The sequence below is a fragment of the Bubalus kerabau genome, chromosome 3 (assembly GCF_029407905.1).
Source record: "Bubalus kerabau isolate K-KA32 ecotype Philippines breed swamp buffalo chromosome 3, PCC_UOA_SB_1v2, whole genome shotgun sequence".
NCBI classification, from domain to species: Eukaryota; Metazoa; Chordata; class Mammalia; order Artiodactyla; family Bovidae; genus Bubalus; species Bubalus kerabau.
In genome coordinates this window covers 95,541,172-95,567,982 of record NC_073626.1, presented here as the reverse complement: position 1 = coordinate 95,567,982, position 26,811 = coordinate 95,541,172, and the positions used below count along the sequence as shown (strand labels likewise).

Below are 26,811 nucleotides of genomic sequence, written 5' to 3'. Positions count from 1 at the left end.
TAGAGTTAATGTAAAATTAAAAAAAAATAGTTCAAATAATACTAGTATTCATATTTAATTTTCAAAGTGCCAAGTGAATACCCACAACATATATAAAAAGGAAAATAATTTTAGATAACCATAAAGTGTTGTTGTAATAAGGGACTTTTGAGTCTAATTTTGTGTCATAGTGGATTTTTTATTACAATGATCAGAAGGAAAAGTGAACTTATTAGTTTGTCCTTCTTCTTTCCTTTCTTCCAGATGCAAGACAAAGGTCTACCCTGATGAACTTCCAAACACAAGTGTAGTCATTGTATTTCATAACGAAGCTTGGAGCACTCTCCTCAGAACTGTTTACAGTGTTATAAATCGGTCCCCACACTATCTGCTCTCTGAGGTCATCTTGGTAGATGATGCCAGTGAAAGAGGTAAAATTATTTTTCTTGTATATATATTTTTAAATTATAGAGCTTTATTGTGTTCAAAAAGATAACAGGGTAATGATCCATATTTTCCTTGTAGTTATACTAACCCTGAAACTACCTATCAATTTTTCTTAGTATATCTAGTCAGTGCCACTCCAGAAACAAGTAACTAATTCTTTCAATTTACTTCATGATTCCATTTGGTTCTTACTAACCTAAGAAATCAGCCAAAATGACTTTCCAAAGTATTTCTCTTTTTTCCCAACTCAATTGATCATATGACTGAACATTTATATGACACAGTGGGTATTTGGCTCTTTTTTTATTGTAGGTAAAAGAAAAATAACTTATATTTAAGAAGACTGCAGTTGCCAGTGTGGCCCAGTTTATGAATTACAGTCTAGTATATTAACTTCCTAGTGTAGCTTATCCTTGTCAGCCAAGTGATAGCGTCATAATGAACTATACACTGATAGTGATGAAATCTCTGTATCATTTTTTTTTTAACCTAATGCAAAGCATGTTGATAGGAGTTGACCATCGCTTCTGTGTGTTGAATTTCCACCTAGATAGTAGTTTCCCTTCTCTGTCTTAAAAGAGTTTCAAAACTTTATAAATTCTTAATTGCACATTACAGATTTTCTCAAGTTAACATTAGAGAATTACGTGAAAAATTTAGAAGTGCCAGTAAAAATTATTAGAATGGAAGAGCGCTCTGGGTTAATACGAGCCCGCCTTCGAGGAGCAGCTGCTTCAAAAGGACAAGTCATAACTTTCCTGGATGCACACTGCGAATGCACATTAGGATGGCTAGAGCCCTTGCTGGCAAGAATAAAGGAGGACAGGTAAGAATTCATATGCTCTGTCTGTCTGGATTTTGACTGAACTTGTTAGGACCGTTACAGCTATCCCTCAAAACTTTTCCTCCCAAGCTGCTATTTTCAGAATGTTTATTTCCTAGCTTTTAAAAAAGAAATCCCCTTACTCCTTATTTAATTAAGATCTTGGTTTATTTATGCCCACCTGAATATTTGATTAAGAAATTCAAACAGTAAAGATGCTGAATATTCATTTTATAGGTGAAGGAAATCAGTCCAATCAGAAATAGTAGTATATTTTACAAAATATATTTTCAAAGCAGCTTTGTCTTCACAACCACTCTGTGAGGTAGATAATAAAGATACGCTTCTCTGTATCTGATGATAGGGAGGAACAGATGAGTTAAATAGCTTGTCCTAGAAATTGTAAATGATGAGGACAACAATTTAGTTCTCCCCACTTCCAGAACAATCTTCTCTCTACCTAGTCACTGTTCTTAATCAAAGTCGAGTACAAAGCCACCTTGAAGATCTTTAAAAACTCATATACACTCATGCACCCCACTAAAATGAAATCATGATTTAAAGAAAAGCGCAGCTGTAAGAATGCTTATTTAAATAGTATTGCTATTCTGTACAGACATATCATGAAATCTGAAAAGTTCAGGAATGCCTTATAGAAATTAGAAACCCTCATAGATACCTACAATTCTTTCCCATGTGATACTATGAAGTTTAAATGGATTTCTTGCAATTATTCATAACTATTGATGATAAATGAGTATCATTCCTAAGCACCTAATGAAGACAATTATGCCGACTGCTGTCTGAAATAATAGCAAAACACTGCATAGCACCTTGCTTGCATAGTCATTTCACCTACAGTAGAAAGGCCTACTTAGAATTGAAGTTTTTAATTAAGGCTCCAAGACAGGGGCTGCTTTGTGTGAGCTAGTGCAGCTCTATCACATAAACGGCATGATTTGGTATTTGCCAGGAAGATGGATGGAGGTTGTCAGTAAAATGAACCATAGCAGTTGAAGAAAGCAGTGGGAACCTTTTAGTCTACTGAGTGTAATATATGGGTAATAACATTTTTCCATTCTGTGTATTGTACAGGAGGCTAAGGCTGGCAAAGTAAAATGAACTTGGAACATCTTAAATGCATTTCCTGGCAGCTTTTCATACATTATGCTGCTTTTTAAAGCATGTGTTTCATATTCAACTTAGTGAGATTATAATATTGCTTCACTATGATCATGAATAGATCATTTATTTTTTAATCTAACAACATATTTAGATTGTATTGGCATATAATGAACTCTAATGTCTTATCTTGCTTATATGTTCTAAAGTTGCCATAACTAGATAATAAAGTTCTATTGAAAGTTATTAGATCTAATGTCATCTCCCTATAATTTAAATGATTACATTTAATGAAGAAAGAAAGATATTGTTTTTATAAGGACCAGAGTTACCAAGAAGCTTTTCCAAGGCTAGGTGAAACCTTTTAAGTTCTTTTTTTTTTTTAAGATTCATTTGTTTATTTTTACGGCTGTACTGGATCTTTGCTGCTGTGCATGGGCTTTCTCGAGTTGTGGCAAGCAGAGGCTACTCTCTAGTTGCTGTGTGTAGGCCTCTCATTTCAGTGGTTTCTCTTGTTGCGGAGCACAGGCTCTAGGCATGTGGGGCTCAGTAGTCACAGTGTGTGGGCTTCAATAGTTGTGGCTCCAGGGCTCTAAGTGCTGACTCAGTAGCTGTGGTACACAGGCTTAGTTGGCCCACGGCATCTGGGATCCTCCCAGACCTGGAATCAAACCTGTGTCCATGGCATTGGAAGGTGAATTCTTCACCACTGAGTCACCAGGAAAGTTTGAAACCTTTTAATTTCAGAGGACTCTAGACATTGGTCAATAGTGTGGCATATAAGACCTATTAGAAATTGATCGTTGGTGATACAGGTGTTGCAAAACTAGAATAAATAATGGGCAACATTTCCTTGTTTTCCATATCTGTGGGTGATTCTAGAGCATATTTGTGTATTTACTTTCTATCTTATGTGAAAAACAGGCTCTACTTTTTGGAATTAGCTATAAACAAGGCCCAGTTGTTTAAACATTTACTTTGGAGATGACAGATGGTTGACACCATAATAAAACATACAGGCTTGGAATAGAGGTAGACTAGATAAAGTGCAACGTGGATTAAAAGAATCCCTAATGACCTCCTATGGTGCAAAGTTCCTTATCCTAAAAAGCTAACCATCAAGAATATCAAATCTATGTGTGTATAACTTAATCACTTTGCTATACAAGGTGATATATATAGTATAAATTAGCAACACTTTAAATCAACTTTATTTCAATAAAATAAATTAAAAAAGAAAAGAATACCAAATCTCCTGGCTCTTCCTCTTACTTTAAGAAAACAATAGATCATAAAACTCCAGAGACTAAAGTTGCTTATCTTTTCCTATTTTAAAACATGTAGATTGTTTATGTAAACTGCTAAGATGATTCACTCAGAAATTGTCATGAACCTAATATCTTTCATAGGAAATATTTACTTATACTCATGATCATGATTTTTATTGTTGCTTCTCTTTGTGGGTTTTCATTTGTTTGTTTTTCCATGAACATTTTCTCTGAGCTATCTCTTTAAACTATCGCCTTTGAGAGTCAAGCTACCAGATTGAATTTGCTATTATTCATCCTTCACTCCCTGCACAGTTGCTTTTCAGTGGGCTATAGCTGAAAGCTGCATAATATCAAAGCAGTCTACAAATCATGCTGTGGGGAGAGGTTTAATGAAAAATAGGCCATGTTCATCCTGCTGAGTTAGTACTTAGAATGCATTTGGAAATTAGCTTGAGGATCAATTAGTATATTTGATTAGATTATACATGATAGAATAAAAGTAGACTGAAGTCAGATGTAGTAAAAGGAAGTAATTCCATGGGGAAAAAGGGTAACATGACAATAAAGGCAAATTAAAGTCACAAAATAATTGTTTCAATGTATCAGCTATATGATGTTTAAAAAAGCTAATGAAACATTTAAACTATAATTTTTACATCAGCTGATTTTAATTTTTCTGCAGGAAGACAGTTGTATGCCCCATCATTGATGTGATTAGTGATGACACCTTTGAATACATGGCTGGGTCAGACATGACTTATGGGGGTTTTAACTGGAAACTGAATTTCCGTTGGTATCCTGTTCCCCAAAGAGAAATGGATAGAAGGAAAGGAGACAGAACATTACCTGTCAGGTATGTGGAGCATATCTTCCAAAGCATAGCATGTGTATTCATATAACAATTAAGGAATATTATATATCTATGTATTCATTCTTTAGGCTTTCAAAGACATCTGCTTTTTATTCAAATAATATATGTATTATCATGAGCATGATCATCCTAGAATCAATGGAAATATTAATTCTAGTTTAAGTCAGCACAGACAAATTTAAGTATTTGCAGAGTACCAATTCTTTTTTGAAACTTTGTGTATTCTTATATTCAAAGTATATGTATTGTTAATTTTCTATGTGACAAACATGTATTAGCTTTGATACTTCAGGTGTAGATACATACCTACCTAAATGTAGCTTATGACTGGGTATGCTCAAAATTGAACTAACCAAAAAATGTTTTGGTAAATGTTTTAAATTTTCCACCCTTAAAGAACTACTTTCCCTATAGATACAATAAAAGATTCATTTGGACAATTTTAATATATTAACAATTGTGAAACATTTTTCCAAATTATTTAAAAAATCTGCTTAACTTGAAATAATTACACATAAAATATGTATGTCCTTAACTGAGAATATACACATATACATCTATAGGTATACATGTATACCTATCATATACATCTTCAGTTTTCTAGACAAGCATTATCACCTTCTTATTTTAATATATTGTTGTGTACCTCTTACCTGCAACTAAAAAATGATTCTCTGAACAATACTTGGGGAGGAAGTTCACTAGTTTAGCTCTTTAAGATGAATTTGGCAAATCATCATTTGATTGGAAAGATAGGCTTTTCCAGTGGTTCAGTGGTAAAGAATTTGCCTACAGTGCAGGAGATATAGAGGCGTGGGTTCAATCCCTGGGTGGGGAACATCCTCTGGAGGAAGAAAATGGCAACCCACTCCAGTATTCTTGTTTGGAAAATTCCATGGTAGAGGGTCCTGGAGGGCTACAGCAGAGGGTTGCAAAGAGTCAGACACAACTGAGCACATACACACAGATGACCAAAGAGAGAGAGAGAATAAATACCCTAATGTTTTAAAACAATATATATATATAAAACCCATTATCTAAACAAGAATGTCTCCTAACCTACTGAGAGAATGGCTTATCCATTGTTAAGACTAATTATATAATGAATTAATTGAAGCTAGGTCAAAAAAAAAAAAGCTAATAGAAGAGAAGAGCTCTAACTGCTTCATATTGAACAATTAAATATTGGGATTGTTAACCCTCTTGAGATATTAATTACATCAAAGTAAAAAGTATTTCTAAACAGTTGCGTAAGGATGTGAAATTATTATGTCAATATGTAGAGTATAATTTAGTAGTCCTTAAGGCTTGCTGTCATCTTCACATTCACCATGTCTTATTGATCCTTGGCTTTAACAACTTCAAGGAATACAATGGCTCATATTACCATTGTTTATTTAGAAATACTATTTCCCTAGATCATAGCTTTATTTATTGTTAGATACTTTCTCAGCTTCAGATCCCGAGTGGAAATTATCAAAGTACTTGACCAGTACACTCCAATAGAGATAGTGTGTTTATTTATTTGAAAATGAAGTTTAGAAGAATGCATGTGAGTACTTATTTTTTAACATGTTGGCAAAAGTTCTGCTTTATTTATTTTCTCCCAAATTCAGAACATACATAATTAAGAGGTAGCCATTATTCATACTAAGAAACTGCCAGTCTTATTCATAAAATTAAAGATCTATGGCAAAATCAACCATTATTTCTCATCTTTAACTGAAAGAGGAAACATCTAAATTGCTGTTTTATTTATTTATTTATTTTTGCATTTTATATTTTATTTTTTCTTTTTTTTTTTAAATTTTATTTTATTTTTAAAATTTACAATATTGTATTGGTTTTGCCAAACACCGAAATGAATCCGCCACAGGTATACACGTGTTCCCCATCCTGAACCCCTCTCCCTCCTCCCTCCCCATACCATCCCTCTGGGTCATCCCAGTGCACCAGCCCCAAGCATCCAGCATCGTGCATTGAACCTGGACTGGCGACTCGTTTCATACACGATAGTATACATGTTTCAATGCCATTCTCCCAAATGTTTTAATCACAACTTATGTGATTTTATTATAATAACATGGAGCAATGATGGAATCTGAGTATGTTTATTTGTTTGCCTCAGTAATTGCACAGTATTTTCACTGCGAAGGGAAAGTATTTCAGTGCTGAGGAAGCTAAACCCAGAGAAACAGAAAACTCAGTCTTTGCTGAAGTTTCTAGATTTCTATGGCAAAAGGTTAATTAATTCACAGGCTGTGTTGTAACAGCCTGCAGGTAATTTTCATCAGCATAGCTGTAATGTGAACTTTCTCTGTACTTGTAATCTATTACTTGAAGGTGTGATCATTTTTCTCACATTCATACAAACAGATAAATCATTGTAAGTGTTAAAGACACTTTTTTTTCTACTTGATTAACAGAATTCTGCATAGCTAAAGTGATTAAAATGAGGTTGAAATTTTGGTTTTCTTAGCAGAATGCTTCATTTAAAATGTCAGTTATGACAGAACTTTCTAGGGACTATAATTGGCTAGTTAGTCATCATTTAGAAATACAATCACACATCTGCATACACAGAGAAACAACTTGAACTTGTAACCTAACCTTAGTTATACTGCATTTAAAGTAAAGTTTATGATGGTTATATTTATTATTCTATTGTCAACCTCTGGTCTTTGATATTTTCTTTTTGATAATAAATGGAGTTGATGAAATGCTTGGCATTTGTGAAGTTATGAGTGTGGAATAATAGCATACATAATCCAGCTTTGTTCTTTCTATTTAGTTTTCTGTAATCAGTAAACTGTCCTTGACATTTTAGTCATCAAATTATATGACTTTTCAGAAATATCTCAACTATATGTACAACAATATAGTAATCAAATTATTAAACCAGAAGTCATTAACCGGAGCTTATGTGTCAAATATGCTCTATAGATGTGTTTTCTTTGGCCTATATAATGTTTGGCATTTATTAAAATTACCAGTGTTTTTAAAATGAGATATTTAAAATAAAAATCTAAATTTCAAGCTATTCTTTAGAAATAAGAAGATTTTGCTACAATGGTCCAGTATTCGTACTTGGCATAATCAGGAGGAATTGAGTAAAACATACCCATGTAGAAATAGCATGAAACTTTAGCCCAATCCCCCAGTTCCTTTTTTAATGTGTGTCTCCCTGATTCTGAGGCTGAGGATCAACTGTCATTTTTCATTCTTACACTTGGAGAATGTTTCTCTGGATCTGTGTCCCAATCACAGGTGAGAGAAGTATGCTTATTGCAACTAATTGACTTCACATATTTTTATTTGCATGGCTATAATCTTTTAAAGGGCTTTTCCTTGATGGCTCAGACAGTAAAGAATTCGCCTACAATGTGGGATCCATCCCTAGGTTGGGAAGATCCCCTGGAGGAGGGCATGGCAACCCACTCTAGTATTTTAGCCTGGAGAATCCCCATGGACAGAGGAGCCTGGCAGACTACAGTCCATGGGGTCACCGAGTCGGACATGACTGAGCAACTAAGCGCAGCACAATCTTTTAAATCATTTATAGTCTTTGATTTAGAGGCTACTGCCTGAAAAATGGCTGAGTTTGAAAGTCATCGAACACACAAGCCCTGCTCAGTGTCTGGCATCAGCCATAAGTCTACTGGATAAGGAAAAGGCCAGCACAAGTGGAAAGAGTGGAGGTACAGGATTTAAACAAAGTCAGCTGATAGAGAGGTGTGTGCTTCTGAAAAAGAACCTGACTCTTAAATCGTATTGATTGTGTTTATCTCTTAAGTATGCCCTGCAAGTAACCCTAAATAGTTATAAAGATATTAGTTTCTACTTTAATTTCTCACTGATTAAAATAGATTACTTAATTAAAAGTCTACAGGGTTATTTATCAAGTCTATTTATCTTTCCCCTTTGTGTCTTACTTAATGGACTTTTTTTTTCACATTTTGTCATTATTAATATTCTTAGTAAAACTCCATTCTTACTTTGAGTACCATGTTCAATATTTTTCTCAAGCAAAACAAGAGTTCTAGATTGTCTTCTAATCCATGCTAGCATAATATTGAATGAATGAAGCATAAATGCCATTATGAGTTTTTTATTTCTGACACATTTTACTTTGTCCATTTTTGTTAACATTTGTCTAATCTCATACATCTATTTTTCTCTCAATTGAAATTATGAATTTATAAAGAAAATCAAATAAACTAAACAATAGTATTAATAACAACTTGGGTTACAATTATTATTAATAACTCATAGTGTTCATGTATATTATTTCCTGTGTCCTTCTAATATGATATGACAGAAGGAGCATTGAAGTTGGCTTTGGAGGATCTGAGTTATATTTCAAGCTCCTCCTATTGCGAATTTACCAATTCTTCTTAACACTGAAATGGAAAATTATCCTCCTTGCCTTGCTTTTAACTGGTGAAGTGCTATAAAACATTACATGAAATTTGAGACTATTTTAAAGGTAATTTTAACTTTATTTCTGATAATATAAGTAGAAGATACATGGATTGAAAAATAAATGTGAAAAATATCTGTATTTTTAAACAGAACACCAGTGAGCCAGTTCTTTAGTATTTTGTTATATTTACTTCCAGCATATTTCTTTCCAAATACATTTCTCCACACTTTAAAAGTTGGTATATCAACTAAGTATCTTTCTAGGCCATTAAACATTTTCACAGATAAAAATTTTAATGGTTGGTAATATCTAAATTATGTACCAAGCTCTTTTTCAATTTTTGATAATCAAAGTCAACCTGAGAGTTTTACACTTTATTTTTTTGCCATTTGCATCTGTGATCTACAGTTTTTGCATATAATATAGTCTCTTTAGAATTATGCATTCAAGCAATATGAAATTTGTTTTAATATCCTGATACCTTTTGCCAGTTTGATTTCCCACTCACCCCAAATAATCACTGACTCCAATTTATCAGGAAGTATAATAAGTGAAATACACTTATTCTGTAAAATCTGAGACAATATTTGTTATTATATACTAGCAACTTGTGATATATTTCTTAGTTTTTAGCTATCAGACTTTATTTTCCTCAGTCCAGTGAAAATTGCACTTTTAAATTGGATAAAAGAAGCAGAGATAATGCCTGTGAGACACCTCTTTAAAATAAGAAATGCTAAAGAAACAGCACAGAGAAAGTGAAGTTTGTGCATAGAGTAAATCTCAAAAGAGTTGAACTTAAGAATGTTCAACAGTTCAACATTCATACCTACTTGTATTGAAATCTAATATATGTTGATTTTGAGAAAAAAATATTCTACCCCAGGTGGAATCTTTATATTCTTTGGAGAAAATAGCACCTTTATAGTATATTACTTCCTAATGGTTTAGGGGATAATTTGCAAGAGTTTCCTAGCAATCTGTTGAAATGAGATGGAAACAAGACTAGTACAGAAAGTTTACATGGTGATAAATAAACTATCATATTTATATATGGAATAATTAATTAACAAAAACATTTTAAAACATCTGGCCCCATTTTTTCTTTTGACCCATCTAAAGCATTAAATGAAAAAAAAATAAAATTTGCACTATTTACTGTATATCCTCTTTGGAAGTTTAGAGTTTTATCAAGTGCTGAGGATTATGAAAAAGGATTTAGGAAAAAGAAAAAAAAAAACTGTTCCTTCTTTGGGACTATAGGTCCTTAAGCACAGATTAATGTATTTGATTCTAGTACTTCTTGATAAATGGATTCTTTGGCAGAAAAACAAGCCATTTGTCCCTATTGGGCAGAACTTTAATTTTTTTCTTATCCTTTAAATATAGCTTTGAAATTATTTGTGTTCCATAGACTCTGCAGGATATGAACAAGCTTCCTGCTCAGAGCCTAAGTTGGCATAACTCTTAAAGTAACAATTTCTTCTGTACCAAAAGCTGCATCTTCTTACTCAAACATATGTTCAAATCAGTGTTGTGATGTGCAATATTCCACTAAACTTCCTGCTTTTTTCTATCCAAAAACCTTTAATTACATTCAATATGCAATTATTCATTATTTACTCTAGTAAAAGAATAGTTTATGCCTTTGCTTCCTTTCTTTCTTTTCTTCTTTTTTTATATTAAGTATAGTTGACAGAATATAGAAGGAAGGAGAGAAACTCAGTGTCTAAATTTCCTTTAGTTTCTAAACATTCACAGTGGTTAACCAATTGAAGTCATTATTTTTTTATGACTTGAACAAAATCAAACTTATGGAACTATTTCAGCTATTTGCCTCACATTTGTATAAATAATAAAATATTTATGCTTTTCATTTCTCTTTATCATGGTTTATAATATGTGAGAAATATTATTAATGCAGAGCTAAAACTGATTGTCTAGACACTGTGTAATTTGACCACTGCAAATAACAGCCGAAAGCTGAGCTATAGTCTCACAAATCTTCTTCAGACTTTTCTCCAGAGACCCTGGTTATTTGCCAAGTAAGATTAAATAGAATCCTAGTATATCAAAGGATTAGTGAGAAGAAGTGATGTTTCAATAACTTTAAAAGAAATTGCTTTGAAGAGCAGTACTAACATTCACAGAAAAACATGGTACATAAATTTGGAGCTTGAAATCAGGAAAAGACTTTCAAATTAGCTATATCAAATATTTTGTTGTGTGAGTTATATGGATAACTGGAAGCTGGTTAGATGGAGAGATAGATGATTGATATATAGAAGGAATTTTTTTCTCAACTGGACCATCAACTACTTAGGGGTCCCTGAACAAGATATTTAAATACACTGCAGTTAAATTTGGTTGATCAAATATGTAGGGATTTTAAAGCCCTAAAATATTACACTTCTAATAAAAATTGGTTAGAGTCTGAAAATAAGATAAAGCTGATTATTATCTTGACAAACAGATGTTTTCCTCTTCTTCACTAAAACTAAAATTTAAGTGTGCAGTACTTGCTTAGTGCTGATACTATTCTAAGAGTATCACATACATTAACACATATCCCCAGCTTATAGATGATCAAATTAAAGAACGGAAAAGGGACTTGCTGAAGGTCACATTGTGGAATTGAGCTTCAAATCTAGTCAGTCCAGATACAAAGTCCATACTCCTAAAACTAACTAGCTTCATCTTGGAGTCTCTTTACTGTGTACCTTCTTTTCATACACATGGTGGTTATACCATCCCAGTGTAAAATACAGGATATATCGTCTTATTGGTGAAAATGTATCGTTCCACTTTAGCATTACTGAATAAGCAAATGTATTCTATCACAGTTTCTTTTGCCTTATGAAGTTCTGATGAAAATTGTCAGTATTTTTCCTTGTCAAATCCTTACTTTTCAAGTTCTTCACTATTCTGTGTTGTTGTAAAGCTTTATATCTTTATTTCTTAAAATACTATCAAACTCAATTCCCAAAATTCTTACTAGATGATAAGGTCTTTAAATACCCTGGAATTTGTGAAGCCATCTTTATTATCAATTTAGCAGATGTAAGCAAATAATTTTTTTTTTCACAGTTTCAGAAATACAGTTGCAGGTAACTTTGACTAACAATATGGACACGGGGATACATATTCTTTCTTGTTTATTTCACTTATTCAATAAATGTCTATTACTATTAAACCAGTATATTAACTGTACTTATAGAAATAAGAAGTGACAATTGCCTCAAGAGAAACAGTGCTATAGTACAAGGAAGAAGGGAAGGATAACAACCAGATTGGAGGGAAGAGGTTTGTACCAAAGCCAGACTGTATCGACTACATAAATTTTACATTGACCTGGAGCAGGTTTAAACATTTAAGGGGAGTTTACAAAGGAAGATTTAAGTGGCAAATGGATGAACAGGTGTACTAAGGTTTGAAAGTGTGAAGCATTTACTGCAAACAACTAAACTTTTTGCATGTGTACATGCTTAATTGTTTCAGTCATGTCTGACTCTTTGTGACCTCATGGACTGTATCCCCTAGGTTCCCTTGTCCCTGGGATTTTCCAGGCAAGGATACTGGAATGGGATGCATGCTCTCCTCCAGGAGATCTTCCTGATCCAGGGATCAATTGAACCCATGTCTCCTGTATCTCTTGCTTTGGCAGGCAGGTTCTTTACTACTAGCGCCACCTGAGAAGCCCACCAAACACTTTAAATACATAAAGATAGTTAAATGAAGGAGCTCATTGGGTAGCTCTAGATCACTGATGGCAAAATAATATAAAAATCTGAAATTTTCAAAATATAGATTTTGGAACATCTGGTTAATGTTTTAAGAGGAACTTTTATTTAGAGAAATTAATCAGGCTATGGTTTGTAGAATACATTTTGGAAGTTGCAGACTGCAGAAGCAAGAACATTCCATAACAAATAGTTAGAAATAAGGACGAAAATTGGGTAACAGAGATGTGTCAAAAAATACTTAAAAAGGAGGAAGTATGTGGGAAATGACTGAATGAGGCAAAATGATAAAGGTGCTGAATGGTGGTTTGATGAAATAAAATCTGATGAATAAAGTCTTAGGACTTTAGAAGGAAATAGAGGTCTTTGAAAGAGAAGCAGACATGGTAGCACTTTCTCTGTTATATACACTGAGCAGAGTCAGGAGGAGTTTTTTTAAGAAAGCATCTAGTGAGTTATTGAAAGAGCATAACCAATGCAGAGGAGAGAAGAGATTACCTAGATTAAGAGTCAACCTCATAGAGAGACGCTAAAGGCATAAGACCAAGTAGAGTTTAGAAAGAGAAAAGGTCCTCTGAGAGACCCTTGAGAAGACTACGTTTTGAGATCTGACATCCAGCAATGGAAAGGAAGGGGCATCAATAAGTATCATACAATATTCAAATTGGTAGAAGGAGAAAACTCTCTAGAACAATGCAGTGGGAGTCGGAGGTGAAAAGAATTTCAAGCAAAGAGACTGATAGATTGTGTTAAATGCTTTCAAAGGAAAAGCTATTGAAGTTCATAATAAATAGTCTCTTCCAGAAAGAAGTTATTGCAGAGATGGGAGCAAGATCCAGATTCTAGTTAGAAGGTCAAGAGGAGTTGAGGGAGTATGTAAAAAGCATCCTTTCAATAAGGTCATCAGTGAAAGATATAGAAAATATATGTCCCTGGTTTAAATGAGCAATAGAATGGAGTGAAGATGTATTGTAGTTTAGGACAGAACTTAATTGAGCAGTTTTGTAAGCTCAAAGGGACAATCTAAAAATCAAAGGCATGACATACAGATGTAATAGTCAATGAACAGAGACTTCCCTGATGGCTCAGCCAGTGAAGAATCTGCCTGCAATGCAGAAGACCTGAGCTTGATCCCTGGGTTGGGAAGACCCCTTGGGGAAGGAAATGGCAACCCACTCCAGTATTCTTGCTTAGAGAATCCTATGGACAGAGAATCCCATGGATAGAGGAAGCTGGCGGGCTGCAGTTCATGGGGTCACAAAGAGTCAGACATGACGGAGCAACTCATTTTCAATAGTCAATGAACAGGTAGCTGAAAGGTTGCAGGTATACCTTGGAGGTTGTGGGTTTGGCTCCAGGCTGCTGCAATAAAGTGAATATTGGGTCAAAGTGAGGAAGGCATTTTCTGGTTTCCTGGTGCACTTAAAAGTTACGTTTATATCATGCTGTAGTCTATTAAGTACGCAAGAGCATTGCATCTAAAACAATGTATATACCTTAGCTAAAAAATACTTGCTAAAACATTCTAACCATTATCTGAGCCTATAGGGCTGAAGGGTCTTGCCTGGATGTTGCTGTTGATGCCTGCACAAATCAGGGTGGGCTTACTAGAAAGTCGGTGTGATTGTAGAAATTTCTTAAGGCAGTAAAGCTTACCACATCAATGGACTCTTCCTTTCACAAACTATTTCTCTGTAGCATGTAATGTTATTAGATAACATTTTATTTACAAAAATCCTTTCAAAACGAGTCAGTCCTCTCAAATCCTGTCACTGCTTTATCAACTAAGTTTATGTAGTTTCTAAATCCTTTGTTGTCATTCCCCAGTTTTCACAGACTCTTTACCAGGAATAGATTCCATCTCCATAAACTTTCTCTGCTCATTAATAAGAAGCAATTCCACATCTGATGAAGTTTTCTTATGAGTTTGAAGCAGTTCAGGCACATCTTTAGGCTCCATCTCTAATTCTAGTTCTCTTGCTATTTCTACCACATCTGCAGTTGTATCCTGCACTGGAGTCTTGAACCCTTCAAAGTCATTCTTGAGGACTGCAATTAACTTGTTCCAAATTCCTAGTAATATTGATATTATGACCTCTTCCCATGAAGTGTGAATGTTCTTAATGGCATCTAGACGGGTGAATCTTTTCCAGAAAGTTTTCAATTGATTTTTCCCAGATCCATCAGAGGAATCACTACCAATGACAACTACAACCTAATGAAGTGTATTTCTTAAGGATTAAGACGTGAAAATCAAAAGTACTGCTTGATCCATGGGCTGCAGAATGGATGTTGTGTTAGCAGGCATGAGAACAATATTAATGTTGTTGTACATCTCCATTGGAGCTCTACGGTGACCAGATGAATTATCAATGAACAACAATATTTTGAAAGAAATATTTTATTCTGAGCAGTAGGTCTCAATAGTGAGCTTAAAATATTCACTAAACCGTGTTGTAAACAGATGTGCTGTCATCCAGGCTTTGTTGCTCCCTTTAGAGGTAACAGATAGAGTAGATACAGCACAATTCTCAAGGGCTTTAGGGTTTTCAGAATGGTAAAGTAGCATTGGCTTCAACTTAAAGTCACCAGGTTCACTAGCCCCTGATAAGACAATCTATCCACTGAAGCTTTGAAACCCAAGCATTGACTTCTCCTCTCTAGCTGTAGATGCTAAGATGGCATTTTCAGCCAATATAAGGCTGTTTAATCTACCTGGAAAATCTGCTGTTAGTGTAGTGACCTTCCTTAATTATCTCAGCTAGAGTGCCACATAATTTGAAGCTTCTACATCAGCACTTGCCTCTTCCCTTTGATTTTTATGTTATAGAGACAGCTCCTTTCCTTAAACTTTATAAAGCAACCTCTTCTAGCTTCTAAACTTTCTTCTTTCTGGCTTGATAAAAGTGAAGAGAGTTAGGGCCTTGCTCTAGATTAAGTTTTGATTAGGAAATGTAGCTGATTTGATTTTCTATGCAGACCACTCAATTTTTCTCTGTATCAGCAAGAAGACTGTCTTGCTTTCTTATTATTCATGGTTTACTGGAGTAGCACTTTTAATTTCCTTCAAGAAGTTTTTCTTTGCATTCACAACCTATTTATTTGGTACAAGAGACCTATCTTTAGGCCTTTCTTGACTTTTATCACACCTTTCTCACTAAGCTGACTCATTTCTAGTTGTTTATTTGAAGTGAGATATGTGTGACTTTTTCTTTCACTTGAACACTTAGAAATCATTGTAGGGATACCAGTTGGTCTCAGGGAATAGGGAGGCCCAAGGAGAAGAAGAGAAATAGGGGAAAAGTTGGATGGTATTGAAGTCAGGACACTAAAAGCATTGATTGATTCTTGTTTAGTCGCTCAGTCATGTCCAGCTCTTTGCAACCCAAGGACTGCAGCACACCAGTCTTCCCTGTTCTTCACCATCTCCCACAACTGCAGCATGCCAGGCTTCCCTGTCCTTCACCATCTGTCAGAGTTTACTCAAACTCATGTCCATTGAGTTGGTGATGGCATCCATCCATCTCGTCCTCTGTCACCCCCTTCTTCTCCTACCTTCAATCTTTCCCAGCACTAGGGCCTTTTCTTATGATTTGGCTCTTCACATCAGGTGGCAAAAGTATTTGGAGCTTCAGCATCAGTTCTTCCAATGAATATTCAGGGTTGAATTCCTTTAGGATTGATTGATTTGATCTCCTTTCAGTGCAAGGGAATTTCAAGAGTTTTCTCCAACGCCACAGTTCAAAAGCATCAATTCTTCAGTGCTCAGCCTTCTTTATAGTCCATGAATAGTGGACTATAGTCTACATGAATATTGGAAACACCATAGCTTTGACTATGTGTTACTTGTGGGAAAGTCTTTGCTTTTTAATATGCTGTCTAGGTTGCCCATAGCTTTTCTTCCAAGGAACAAGTGACTTTTAATTTCATGCCTGCAATAATCATCTGCAGTGCTTTGGAGCCTGAGAAAATAAAGTCTGTCACTGTTTCCATTGTTTCCCCACCTATTTGCCATGAAGTGATAGGACCAGATGCCATGATCTTCATTTTTTGAATGTTGACTTTTAAGCCAGCTTTTTCACATTCTTCTTTCACCTTCATCAAGAGGCTCTTTAGTTCCTCTTTGCTTTCTGTCATAATGGTGGTGTCATCTGCATATCTGAGGTTATTGGTATTTTCCCTGGCTTTGTTGATTCCAGCTTCTGTTTCATCCAGCCCAGCATTTCACATGATGTACTCTGCATAGAAGTTAAATAAGCAGGGTGCAATACACAGCCTTGATGTATTCCTTTCCCAATTTGGAACCAGTCCATTTTTCCATGTCCTGTTCTAGCTGTTGCTCCTTGACCTGCACACAGGTTTCTCAGGAGGCACGTAAGGTGTTCTGGTATTCCCATCTCTTTAAGAATTTTCCACAGTTTGTTTTGATCCACAGAGTCAAAAGCTTTGGCATAGTTAATGACCCAGAAGTAGATGTTTTTCTGGAATTCTTTTGCTTTTTCTATGATCCAAAGGGTGTTGGCAATTTGATTTGTGGTTCCTCTGCCTTTTCTAAATCCAGCTTGAATTCACTGGAAGTTTTTGGTTCATGAACTTTTGAAGCCTATCTTGGAGAATTTTGAGCATTACCTTGCTAGTGTGCAAAATGAGTGCAATTGTGTGGTAGTTTGAACATTCTTTGGCATTGCTTTTCTTTGAGATTGGAATGAAAACACTTTTTCCATTCCTGTGGTCACTGCTGAATTTTCCAAATTTGCTGGCATATTGAGTGTGGCACTTTAACAGCATCATCTTTCAGGATTTGAAATAGCTCAGCTGGAATTCCATCATCTCTACTAGATTTATTCGTAGTGGTGCTTCCTAAGGCCACTTGACATAACACTTCAGGATGTCAGGCTCTAGGTGAGTGATCACATCATCATGGTTATCTGGGTCATTAAGATCTTTTTTGTATAGTTCTGTGTATTCTTGCCACCTCTTCTTAATATTTTCTGTTTCTGTTAGGTCCATAACGTTTCTGTCCTTTATTGTGTCCCTCTTTGCATGAAATCTTGCTTTGAAGGTATCTCTAATTTTCTTAAGCGATCTCTAGTCTTTCCATTCTATTGTTTTCCTCTATTTGTTTGCATTGTTCACTGAGGAAGTCTTTCTTATCTCTCCTTTCTATTCTTTGGAACTCTGCATTCAGATGGGTTTATCTTTCCTTTTCTCCTTTGCCTTTTGCTTCTCTTCTTTTCACAGCTATTTGTAAGGCCTCCTCAGACAACCTTTTGCAATTTTGCATTTCTTTTTCTTGGGGATGGTTTTGATCACTACCTCCTGTACAATGTCAGAGCCTCTGTCCATAGTTCTTCAGGCACTCTGTCTATAGATCTATCCTTTGAATCTATTTGTCACTTCCACTGTATAATTGTAAGGGATCTGATTTAGGTCATACCTGAATGGTCTAGTGGTTTTCCCTACTTTCTTCAATTTAAGTCTGAATTTGGCAATAAGGCGTTCATGACCCGAGCCACAGTCAGCTGCCAGTCTTGTTTTTGCTGATTGTATAGAGTGTCTCCATCTTCGGCTGTAAGGATTATAATCAATCTGATTTCGGTATTGACCATCTGGTGATGTCCATGTGTAGAGTTGTCTCTTGTGGGCCAAATTTGCCTGTTAATCCAGGTGTTTCTTGAATTCCTACTTTTGAATTTCAGTCCTTAATGATGAAAAGGACATCTTTTTTTGGTGTTAGTTCTAGAAGGTCTTGTAGGTCTTCATTGATTGATTAAGTTGCCAGTTTTATAAGGGCGTGGTTCATGGTGCCCAAACTACAATAGTAATGTCAAAGATAGCTGATTACAGATCAGCGTCGCTAATATAATAATAATTTAAATGTTTGAAATACTATGAATTTACCAAAATTGACACAGAGACATGGTGTAGGCAAATGCTCTTGGAAAAATGACACCAGTAAGGGCTTCCCTTATGGTTCAGTCGGTAAAGAATCCACCTGCAATATATTGACCTGGTTGGGAAGATCCCCTGGAGAAGGACATGGAAGCCCACTCCAGTATTCTTTCCTGGAGAATCCCCATGCACATAAGAGCCTGGTGGGCTACAGTCCACTGGGTCACAAAGCGTCAGACACAACTAAGCAACTAAGCACAGACTTGACTCAGAGTTGCCATAAGCCTTCCATTTGTAAAATACACAATATTGTTGAAGCTCAATCAATGTGTGATTTAAAAAAAAAAAAAAGAAAAGAAAAAGTGTGCTTATAGTCAGAAAAGAGCTGACTGAGGCAAAAGAATGAATACTATTCCATATTCAGAGGAGAGGAGACATTACCCCCCCTCCACCCCCTACCCCCCACCGAGACAAGAAGAAGGAAGAGGCCCTGAGAAACACACAATTTTAACATAGAGATTGAGAGAGGTTAGATTTCATGACTGAGAGAGTTTAGATTTTATGCGTTTCTTTAATCTTCAGTTTTTTGAGAAGAGTCTGAAACTTTTGGGGAAGATTCATATAAGATGAGACAAGGTAAACAAGTAAACAGATAAAAGGATTGTTAGCTGTTCATGGCCTGAGCAGAGAGTCAATAACATGGACTTTTATCATGACCAGATGACCTCAGCTTATTGTTATTTCCCTGATTCTCGAGGTTTTAGGAACAGAAGTGGATGAGGAATGGTAAATTTACCCAAGAACTAATATTTCCTGTTTTTGTTTGGGCGCTCAGTCCTGAATACTCTTTTTGACCCCATGAACTGCAGCAGGCCAGATTTCCCTGTCCTTCAACATCTCCCGGAGTTTGCTTAAACTCATGTCCATTGAGTCGGTGATGCCATCCAACCATCTCGTCCTCTGTCGTCCCCTTCTCCTCCTGCCTTCTATCTTTCCCAGCATCAGGGTCTTTTCCAGTCAGCTCTTCACATCAGGTGGCCAAAGTATTGGAGCTTCAGCTTCAGCATCAGTCCTTCCAATGAATATTCAGGACTGCTTTCCTTTAGGATTGACTGGTTTGATCTCCTTGCAGTCCAAGGGACTCTCAAGAGTCTTCACCAACATCATAATTCAAAAACGTCAGTTCTTTGGTGCTCAGCCTTCTTTATGGTCCAACTCTCACATCCATAGATGACTACTGGAAAAACCATAGCTTTGACTATACAGAGCTTTGTCTGTATAATATTAATATTTATATAAAGAATGTAGTCAGGCAAGGACAGAGAACCTAATGTGCTCAGCCAGGTGTTTACTGACATAGTAGGGTCTTGGAGAGTGGGTAGGAGGAGGGAAGTAAATGATTTGTAAAGGGAGATCATCTGTGAGAATATGGAGTAGCTAAAGAAACATATCATCAAAAGGACTTCCAAAGGATTTAAATAGGAAGGGTTAAAAAATTGAAGCTTTTATTCAGTGAAGCAGATTTCAAAGTTCAGCATCTTGGATCTGAAGTGTTTTTAGATGATTTTGCAATCCAAAATGAGAGCATTATAGGGAGCCAAAATTAATTGGACACTTAAGACTTTTGTTTGAATGATTAACATTAGCAACTATAAAGATTTATTACCAAGCCTTATTAACTATTTATAATGTGCCATACACTATGCTAAGTACTTTAGTTCTATTTCCTCAGTTCATCTTCACCTATTTGCTGTGTGGTAGGTAATATTCACGGCCATTTGGCTGATTACTTCCCCCCGCCCCCCATGTAATTGATTGAATTGGTTGGTGTGACATTGTAGAGATGCTTAAAAAGATCATCTTAGCTAACTCAACTATAATCAAGGTTTTATATTTTCTAAATACTCTGAACACTTAAGGTCTGCACAGGTGTATGTAAACAGTTCATGGGTGACACTACAGAGCAGTTAACTTAGAATAGAACACGCCACACAGCACTGGCTACGGCTGTAGATATTATTTAATGCAGAATAATATCTCTGCACTGTTTGAGAGAGCTAACTGCCATTTCAAATACAAAAAAAAAAAAAAAGTCCTAGTAGCATCCATCTTCAGAAAATACAGGATTTTTTTTTTTTTTGAGCAATTGCAAATTTTTGAAAGATTTTGTTACTTTTCAAGTAAAAATGAAACTTATTTGAGTCATTCTTATGGTTAACATGTAATTTATTGTTGCCATTTATTATATATTTCTCACTTATTTGTAGGAATCATCACCAACTATAAGATGAAACTCAATACATGTATTTAAGTTAAATGCATTTGTTATTTACTAGTAAATACACAAGTGAATGGGCACTCTGAACTGATCATTAAAAATGCATCATTTAACATTCTTAAGCACTTTGTTACATTATAATAGGATAATTGTAGCAATTTCTGTTCCTCATTTCATTAGAGTATTCAGCAGTGTGGTACCTTACATAGTTATTTCCATGGACTTCCAAAACCCCAGTCATGTGAGGGTCATGGCTACGTCATAATTAGCATCTGCTTAGCTTTATTACTGTTTCTCATTACAACTCAGTAGGTCAATGATACTGTCCATGATAGGAATCCAGCAAGACTAGAAGTAATAAAACAGCTCAGACCAAGTGAGGCTCTGCTGCTCCAACTAATGCACAGTTAATTGCCTGAGTGTAGAACAGTGATAGCACCAGGAGAAATAGAGAACTCTGTGATATGGTAGGTATCCAAGGACAATATTATATTGAGGTTTTTCAATGAAATACACTGTTCAGTTAGAGGACACGAGCACATCCTGTGGCAGAAGAGGACATAATTTTGAGAAAAAACATTGAGTTTTCTAACAATCTCAAACTACCATTGAATAACACAGGGGTTAATCTGGGTATACTTTATACCAGGCCCTTGGTATCCAAGGTTCCTCCACATCAGATGACTCACCCAACACTGGATTGTTCTGTGGCATTTACTATTTAAAATATTTGCATATAAATGGACCCAAGCAGTTCAAACCCACGTTGTTCAAGGGTCAAGTGTACCTAAATGAACATCCTAAATCTAAGTTACTAGATCAGTGTTTCCGATCTAGTAAATTTAGCAGCACAGTAGAATCACTTAGGACCTTTACACAGTATCAAAGATCTGGCCCCATTCCCGGCCAATTAAATCTAAACCTGAGAGAATTACCCAAACACAGAAGTGTAAGGGTGTGTCAGGGGCTGCTAATGTGCTATGAAGCTTGAAAATCTCTATTCAGAAATAATCATTGGTTGTATAGATAGATTCATTTGTGAACTAGAATTTTCTTTTTCAGTTTCACTGTATACTGCTTTTACAGAAAGACTTTGTATAGGTCACATATTAACTACTGATTTAATTAATCTTTTAAGATAAATAATTATTCCTTGTGAAAGTTAGCACCTGATTTCTTAGTTTCTACAGAGAAAGTTTGAATGTGACAACCAAAATCATTTATTCCTAGTAAAAAGTTTTGGATCTGTGCCAAATGTCCTAAACCCGTGAATAGTATACAGGATTTATGTTTGTCTATAGAGTTATATGATTCATTTTATCATTGTAATTAGGTAAAACAATTAGCTGTAGACAATTAGATGTAAAGCTATTATGATACTTATGTAACTATTATTAGATATTTATTACCTATAAATATTTCACAGCACTTATTTTTTCCTATTCAAATAGATTGTAGATCTTTTCATAGAGAAACCATTTCCATAGGTTTCTAGAGTTCATGTTAAAATAATTTATAATTAGGTGACAGGATCACAACTAGAAGTTTCATGACTAGTTCAGCTCTTTAAGGACAGTGATAAGAACACAGATTTCTCTTCACTACGCCTTTCACACAGGATGTATATGCCCCTGTCTTAAATGGCCAGTGTTCCTTATATCTATTTGATCACCCATAAGAAAAACTATAGACTAATATAAGTTTAGTTTTACAGAAAATGTGAAATAAAATGCTATTTATTAATTTTAAAACCTCTTATAATTTGGCTTTATGTTTTCAGTTTGAAATTTTTAACTATACTGCTTTTTATTTAAAATGTTTCAGAAATATTTGCTATAGTCTCATTAAACTCCACACATTGTTTTCAAAAGATATTCTTTTGTTTTTGTTTTTTTTTTCAACTAGGACCCCAACTATGGCTGGTGGCCTATTTTCTATTGACAGAAACTACTTTGAAGAGATAGGAACTTACGATGCAGGAATGGATATCTGGGGTGGAGAGAATCTTGAAATGTCTTTTAGGGTAATTTCATTTTACTTTATTTTTTGACTCTGAAGATACTATGCCGTAGCATGCATGTGTAGACTCAGTAATTTACTGTCAGATCTTTTTTGTGAAATGATACAAATTACTGATCAGTTGGTCATTTTAATACTTGTTTAGAAGCTAGAGTCTTTTTGCATGCAATATTTACCATTAAATGGGAAATTAGAGGCATTTTTAAAATTTTCAAAATAATTCTTGTATACATAGTTCAAAGGTATTAGGGCTTTTAGTTTTTTAAATAAAGAAGGGCTTTATTTTTGAAATAAAGCATAACCCTAAAAATCACTTGGTGTTTTTGAACTGAAACTTGAAAGTGTTATGATATCTATATTTAAAAGTGCTGCTTGAGGTTATTCTCAAATGCCTTTAAGAATAACCTGTGTTCAAAGGCATTCTGGATAATTCAAGTAGCATGACTGTTTTCACAATCATAGACATTATTGTTTGATGAATGAGTTTTAATAATGCAAATGCACTTTTTAAATGGCCTTCCAAGTAAACAAAATTTAAGAATTAATCCATCATATATCTGATACTAGGAAGTATATTAATAATTTTAATGTTGCATTTGAAAATTTTAAATATGAACACATAAATGTTCCTTCTTACTAAGAAATCATGAGGCATAACATACTGTTTTTTTCTTCAAACCACATTCAATATCATTTAAAAATTAGTTGTTAGTAATACTGTTGTTTCTCTTTCTATAATTTGACATGTTATTTGAAACACTGTTGTTTTGCTGCATTATTTGTACAACAAAATTATTACAGTTTAGATATATTTATCTATGAAGTTTAAGAGTTATGCCTTTTAATTTCTCATTTAGAAAGTAAGCTTTATTGTTCACAAATATAAATATATTTGATGTTGTGTAAGCAAATGTCAAAATCTGAGAATAAGAATTCCTTTGAGTTTATATAATGTGAAATTTAATGGATCTTGGATAATATGGATTATTTTAGAAGCACTAGGATGTCTTTGTTATACAACTTTTTGCCTATAAATCATCCTTACAGTCCAGTGTCTGAGATCATTAGTTAATGGAATTTTATTCTTTCTATATTTGTTTATATACTTATAGTCCAATGGAACTTGCCCCACAAAGCTTAGTAGCATACTGAGGAATTTCTTCTTCCTGTCAAGTACGTGATTCATCTTTGCACAATCTTTGGAACGTTTGGAGACCCAAATTTTTTACTCAGTGTGGTTCTCAAAGTACAGAATATAAAAGCTAACAGTTAAAAAAGGAAGAAGAAAAGAGATGGAAGGAAGGGAGTTAGGAAGGAAAGAAAGTATATTCAAAAGATTAAAAACAGTTTTCTCATATGCTTAGACTTAATGAAAAGAGTATTTATACATTAGTTAACCAATATTCCTTGAATGCTGTGGTTGAAATTCATAAGGAAAAAAAAAACCAATGTAGCAACATTAGTAATATCTAGTGACCCTGTTGATCATCTTTTTCCCCCTTCTTTTCTAACAGTCTTATTCACCTTTTTTCTGCTCACCTGTTAAGCTTGATTCTCTGTCAATAGACTACCCTTATCTTCATCACAGAGCTCTCAGATTGGATGGGTGATCTTCACCTAACTGATTGAAAGATGTGTTAGGGAAGAATTTAGTTAGGAAAGAATATAGTGGAATAATATGATACATCTTCTTTGTAAGAAATGAAGTACTAATAAGCAAATGGTCTTTGAATGTTTAAAACATTGATTGTCTTTAGTTTCCATATATTATCAGTAGAAACAAAGTGTGTATTTTTCTCTTTATTAGTCTCTTGATTTAGTGTTTTACTTTTCTTTGTGTGACATGCATATGTGTTTATTTAATAGTTGGTACCCTGGCTGAGGAAGATGTTGAATAAGAGAAAATATTAGAACAATATATTAGCAAAGGGATGACACTCTCCTTTAGATTAATTTCATAAAAAGATATGTGACTTAATGATATGAGAATATGTTAGGGATTCATAATCAGAAGATCTGTGTCTAATATCCAGCTTAATTATTATACAGCACACATATATGGAACATGTAGTATATTTGCTGCACTTTACAGATACTGAGGCTGCAAAAATGAATAGGGCCTGGTGCTTTTACTTAATACGCCTTTCCAGATGACGGTGGTGGTAAAGAACCCACCTCAGTGCAGGAGACATGAGACTCAGGTTCTGTCCCTATGTCAGGAAGATCCCCTGGAGAAGAGCATGGACACCCACTCCAGTATTCTTGCCTGGAGAATTCCATGGACAGAGGAACCTGGCAGGCTATAGTCCATGGGGCTGCAAAGAGTCAGACTCAACTGAAGCAACCTAACATACTTTTACTCTCAAAGAAGCAATACATAGGCATTATTGTCAGTAAAATTCAATAGTATTTTTTTTATACATGAGGTTTTCTTGTCACTGTCATGTTAGTATAGGAAAATTTTTATTGTGTAGTCACTTAGTCATGTCTAAATCTTTGCAACCCCATGGACTGGAGTCCACCAGACTCCTCTGTCCATGGGATTTCCCAGACAGGAATACTGGAGTTGTCATTTCCTTCTCCAGGGGATCTTCCTGACCCAGGGATCCAACTCCTTTCTCCTGCATTGCAGGCAGGTTCTTTACCATTAAACCACCTGTGGAGGCCATATATAGGCAAATTACTTAACCTCAACTGTGAGACAGTGATTATAATAGTAGTAAAGATGGCAGAAAGTGAAGAAGAACCAAAGAGCATCTTGATGAAATTGAAAGAAGAGAGTGAAAAAGTTGGCTTAAAGCTCAACATTCAGAAAACTAAGATCATGGCACCTGGTCCCATCACTTCATGGGAAATAGATGGGGAAACTGGCTTACTCTATTTTGGGGGGCTCCAAAATCACTACAGATGGTGATTGCAGCCATGAAATTAAAGGACGCTTACTCCTTGGAAGGGAAGTTATAACCAGCCTAGACAGCCTATTAAAAAGCAGAGACATTACTTTGTCAACAAAGGTCCATCTAGTCAAGGCTATGGTTTTTCCAGTAATCATGTGTGGATGTGAGAATTGGACTATAAAGAAAGCTGAGTGCTGAAGAATTGATGCTTCTGAACTGTGGTGTTGGAGAAGACTCTTGAGAGTCCCTTGGATTGCAAGGAGATCCATCCAATCCATCCTAAAGGAGATCAGTCTTGGGTGTTCATTGGAAGGACTGATATTGAAGGTGAAACTCCAATACTTTGACCACCTGATGTGAAGTGCTGACTCATTTGAAAAGACCCTGCAGCTGAGAAAGATTGAGGGCAGGAGGAGAAGAGGACGACAGAGGATGAGATGGTTGGATGGCATCACCGACTCAATGGACATGAGTCTGGGTAAACTCTGGGAGTTGGTGATGGACAGGGAGTCCTGGCGTGCTGTGATTCATGGGGTCACAAAGAGTTGGACATGACTGAGCGACTGAACTGAACTGAACTGAAAGATATAGTTGTCTTGTAGCTCTGGTCTATGTAGACTTGAGGATGAAAAACTGAGAAATATTAAATGCCTGCAAAATATTATTATTATGGCTGGTTTATAGATATTTAAGTCAATCCAAAGGTATATCCTTTAGGGGATTTATTTATAACAGTATCACTTGATCTTTGATGCCCAAAGTATTGTAAATACTGACAGACTTTGAACATCTGATCCAAATGATAGACCTTCCAAGAAAGAAGCATCTAGTCTCCTATACACCATAGGTTTAAATACAGTTTCAAAGCACTGAAAAAACACTTGAAGTCTCTGGATAAAAGTTCTTGGCATAAAATAATAGTGACTTCTAATATGTATAGAACTAGTAAGTAGAACAGTTGAAAATTGAACCCCAGCATTCTGAGACCAGTGACTGTGCTGCTGATTTCTATACCACTACTGCCCCTAATCAGATTCATCCCTCCATGA

The 26,811-nt window shown here is 35.1% G+C and overlaps 1 protein-coding gene across 13 annotated transcripts in view; it reads left to right on the top strand.

The window, feature by feature from the left end:
- GALNT13 (polypeptide N-acetylgalactosaminyltransferase 13) overlaps positions 1-26,811 on the top strand; it is a 952,843-nt gene that overhangs the window by 704,836 nt on the left and 221,196 nt on the right. For all 13 annotated transcript variants that reach the window (XM_055572535.1, XM_055572540.1, XM_055572532.1 and 10 more), the window contains 4 exons: positions 244-410; positions 1,045-1,252; positions 4,325-4,495; positions 22,752-22,869. In XM_055572535.1, coding sequence (XP_055428510.1) covers positions 244-410; positions 1,045-1,252; positions 4,325-4,495; positions 22,752-22,869 — 664 coding nt within the window. The remainder of the gene's footprint in view (positions 1-243; positions 411-1,044; positions 1,253-4,324; positions 4,496-22,751; positions 22,870-26,811) is intronic.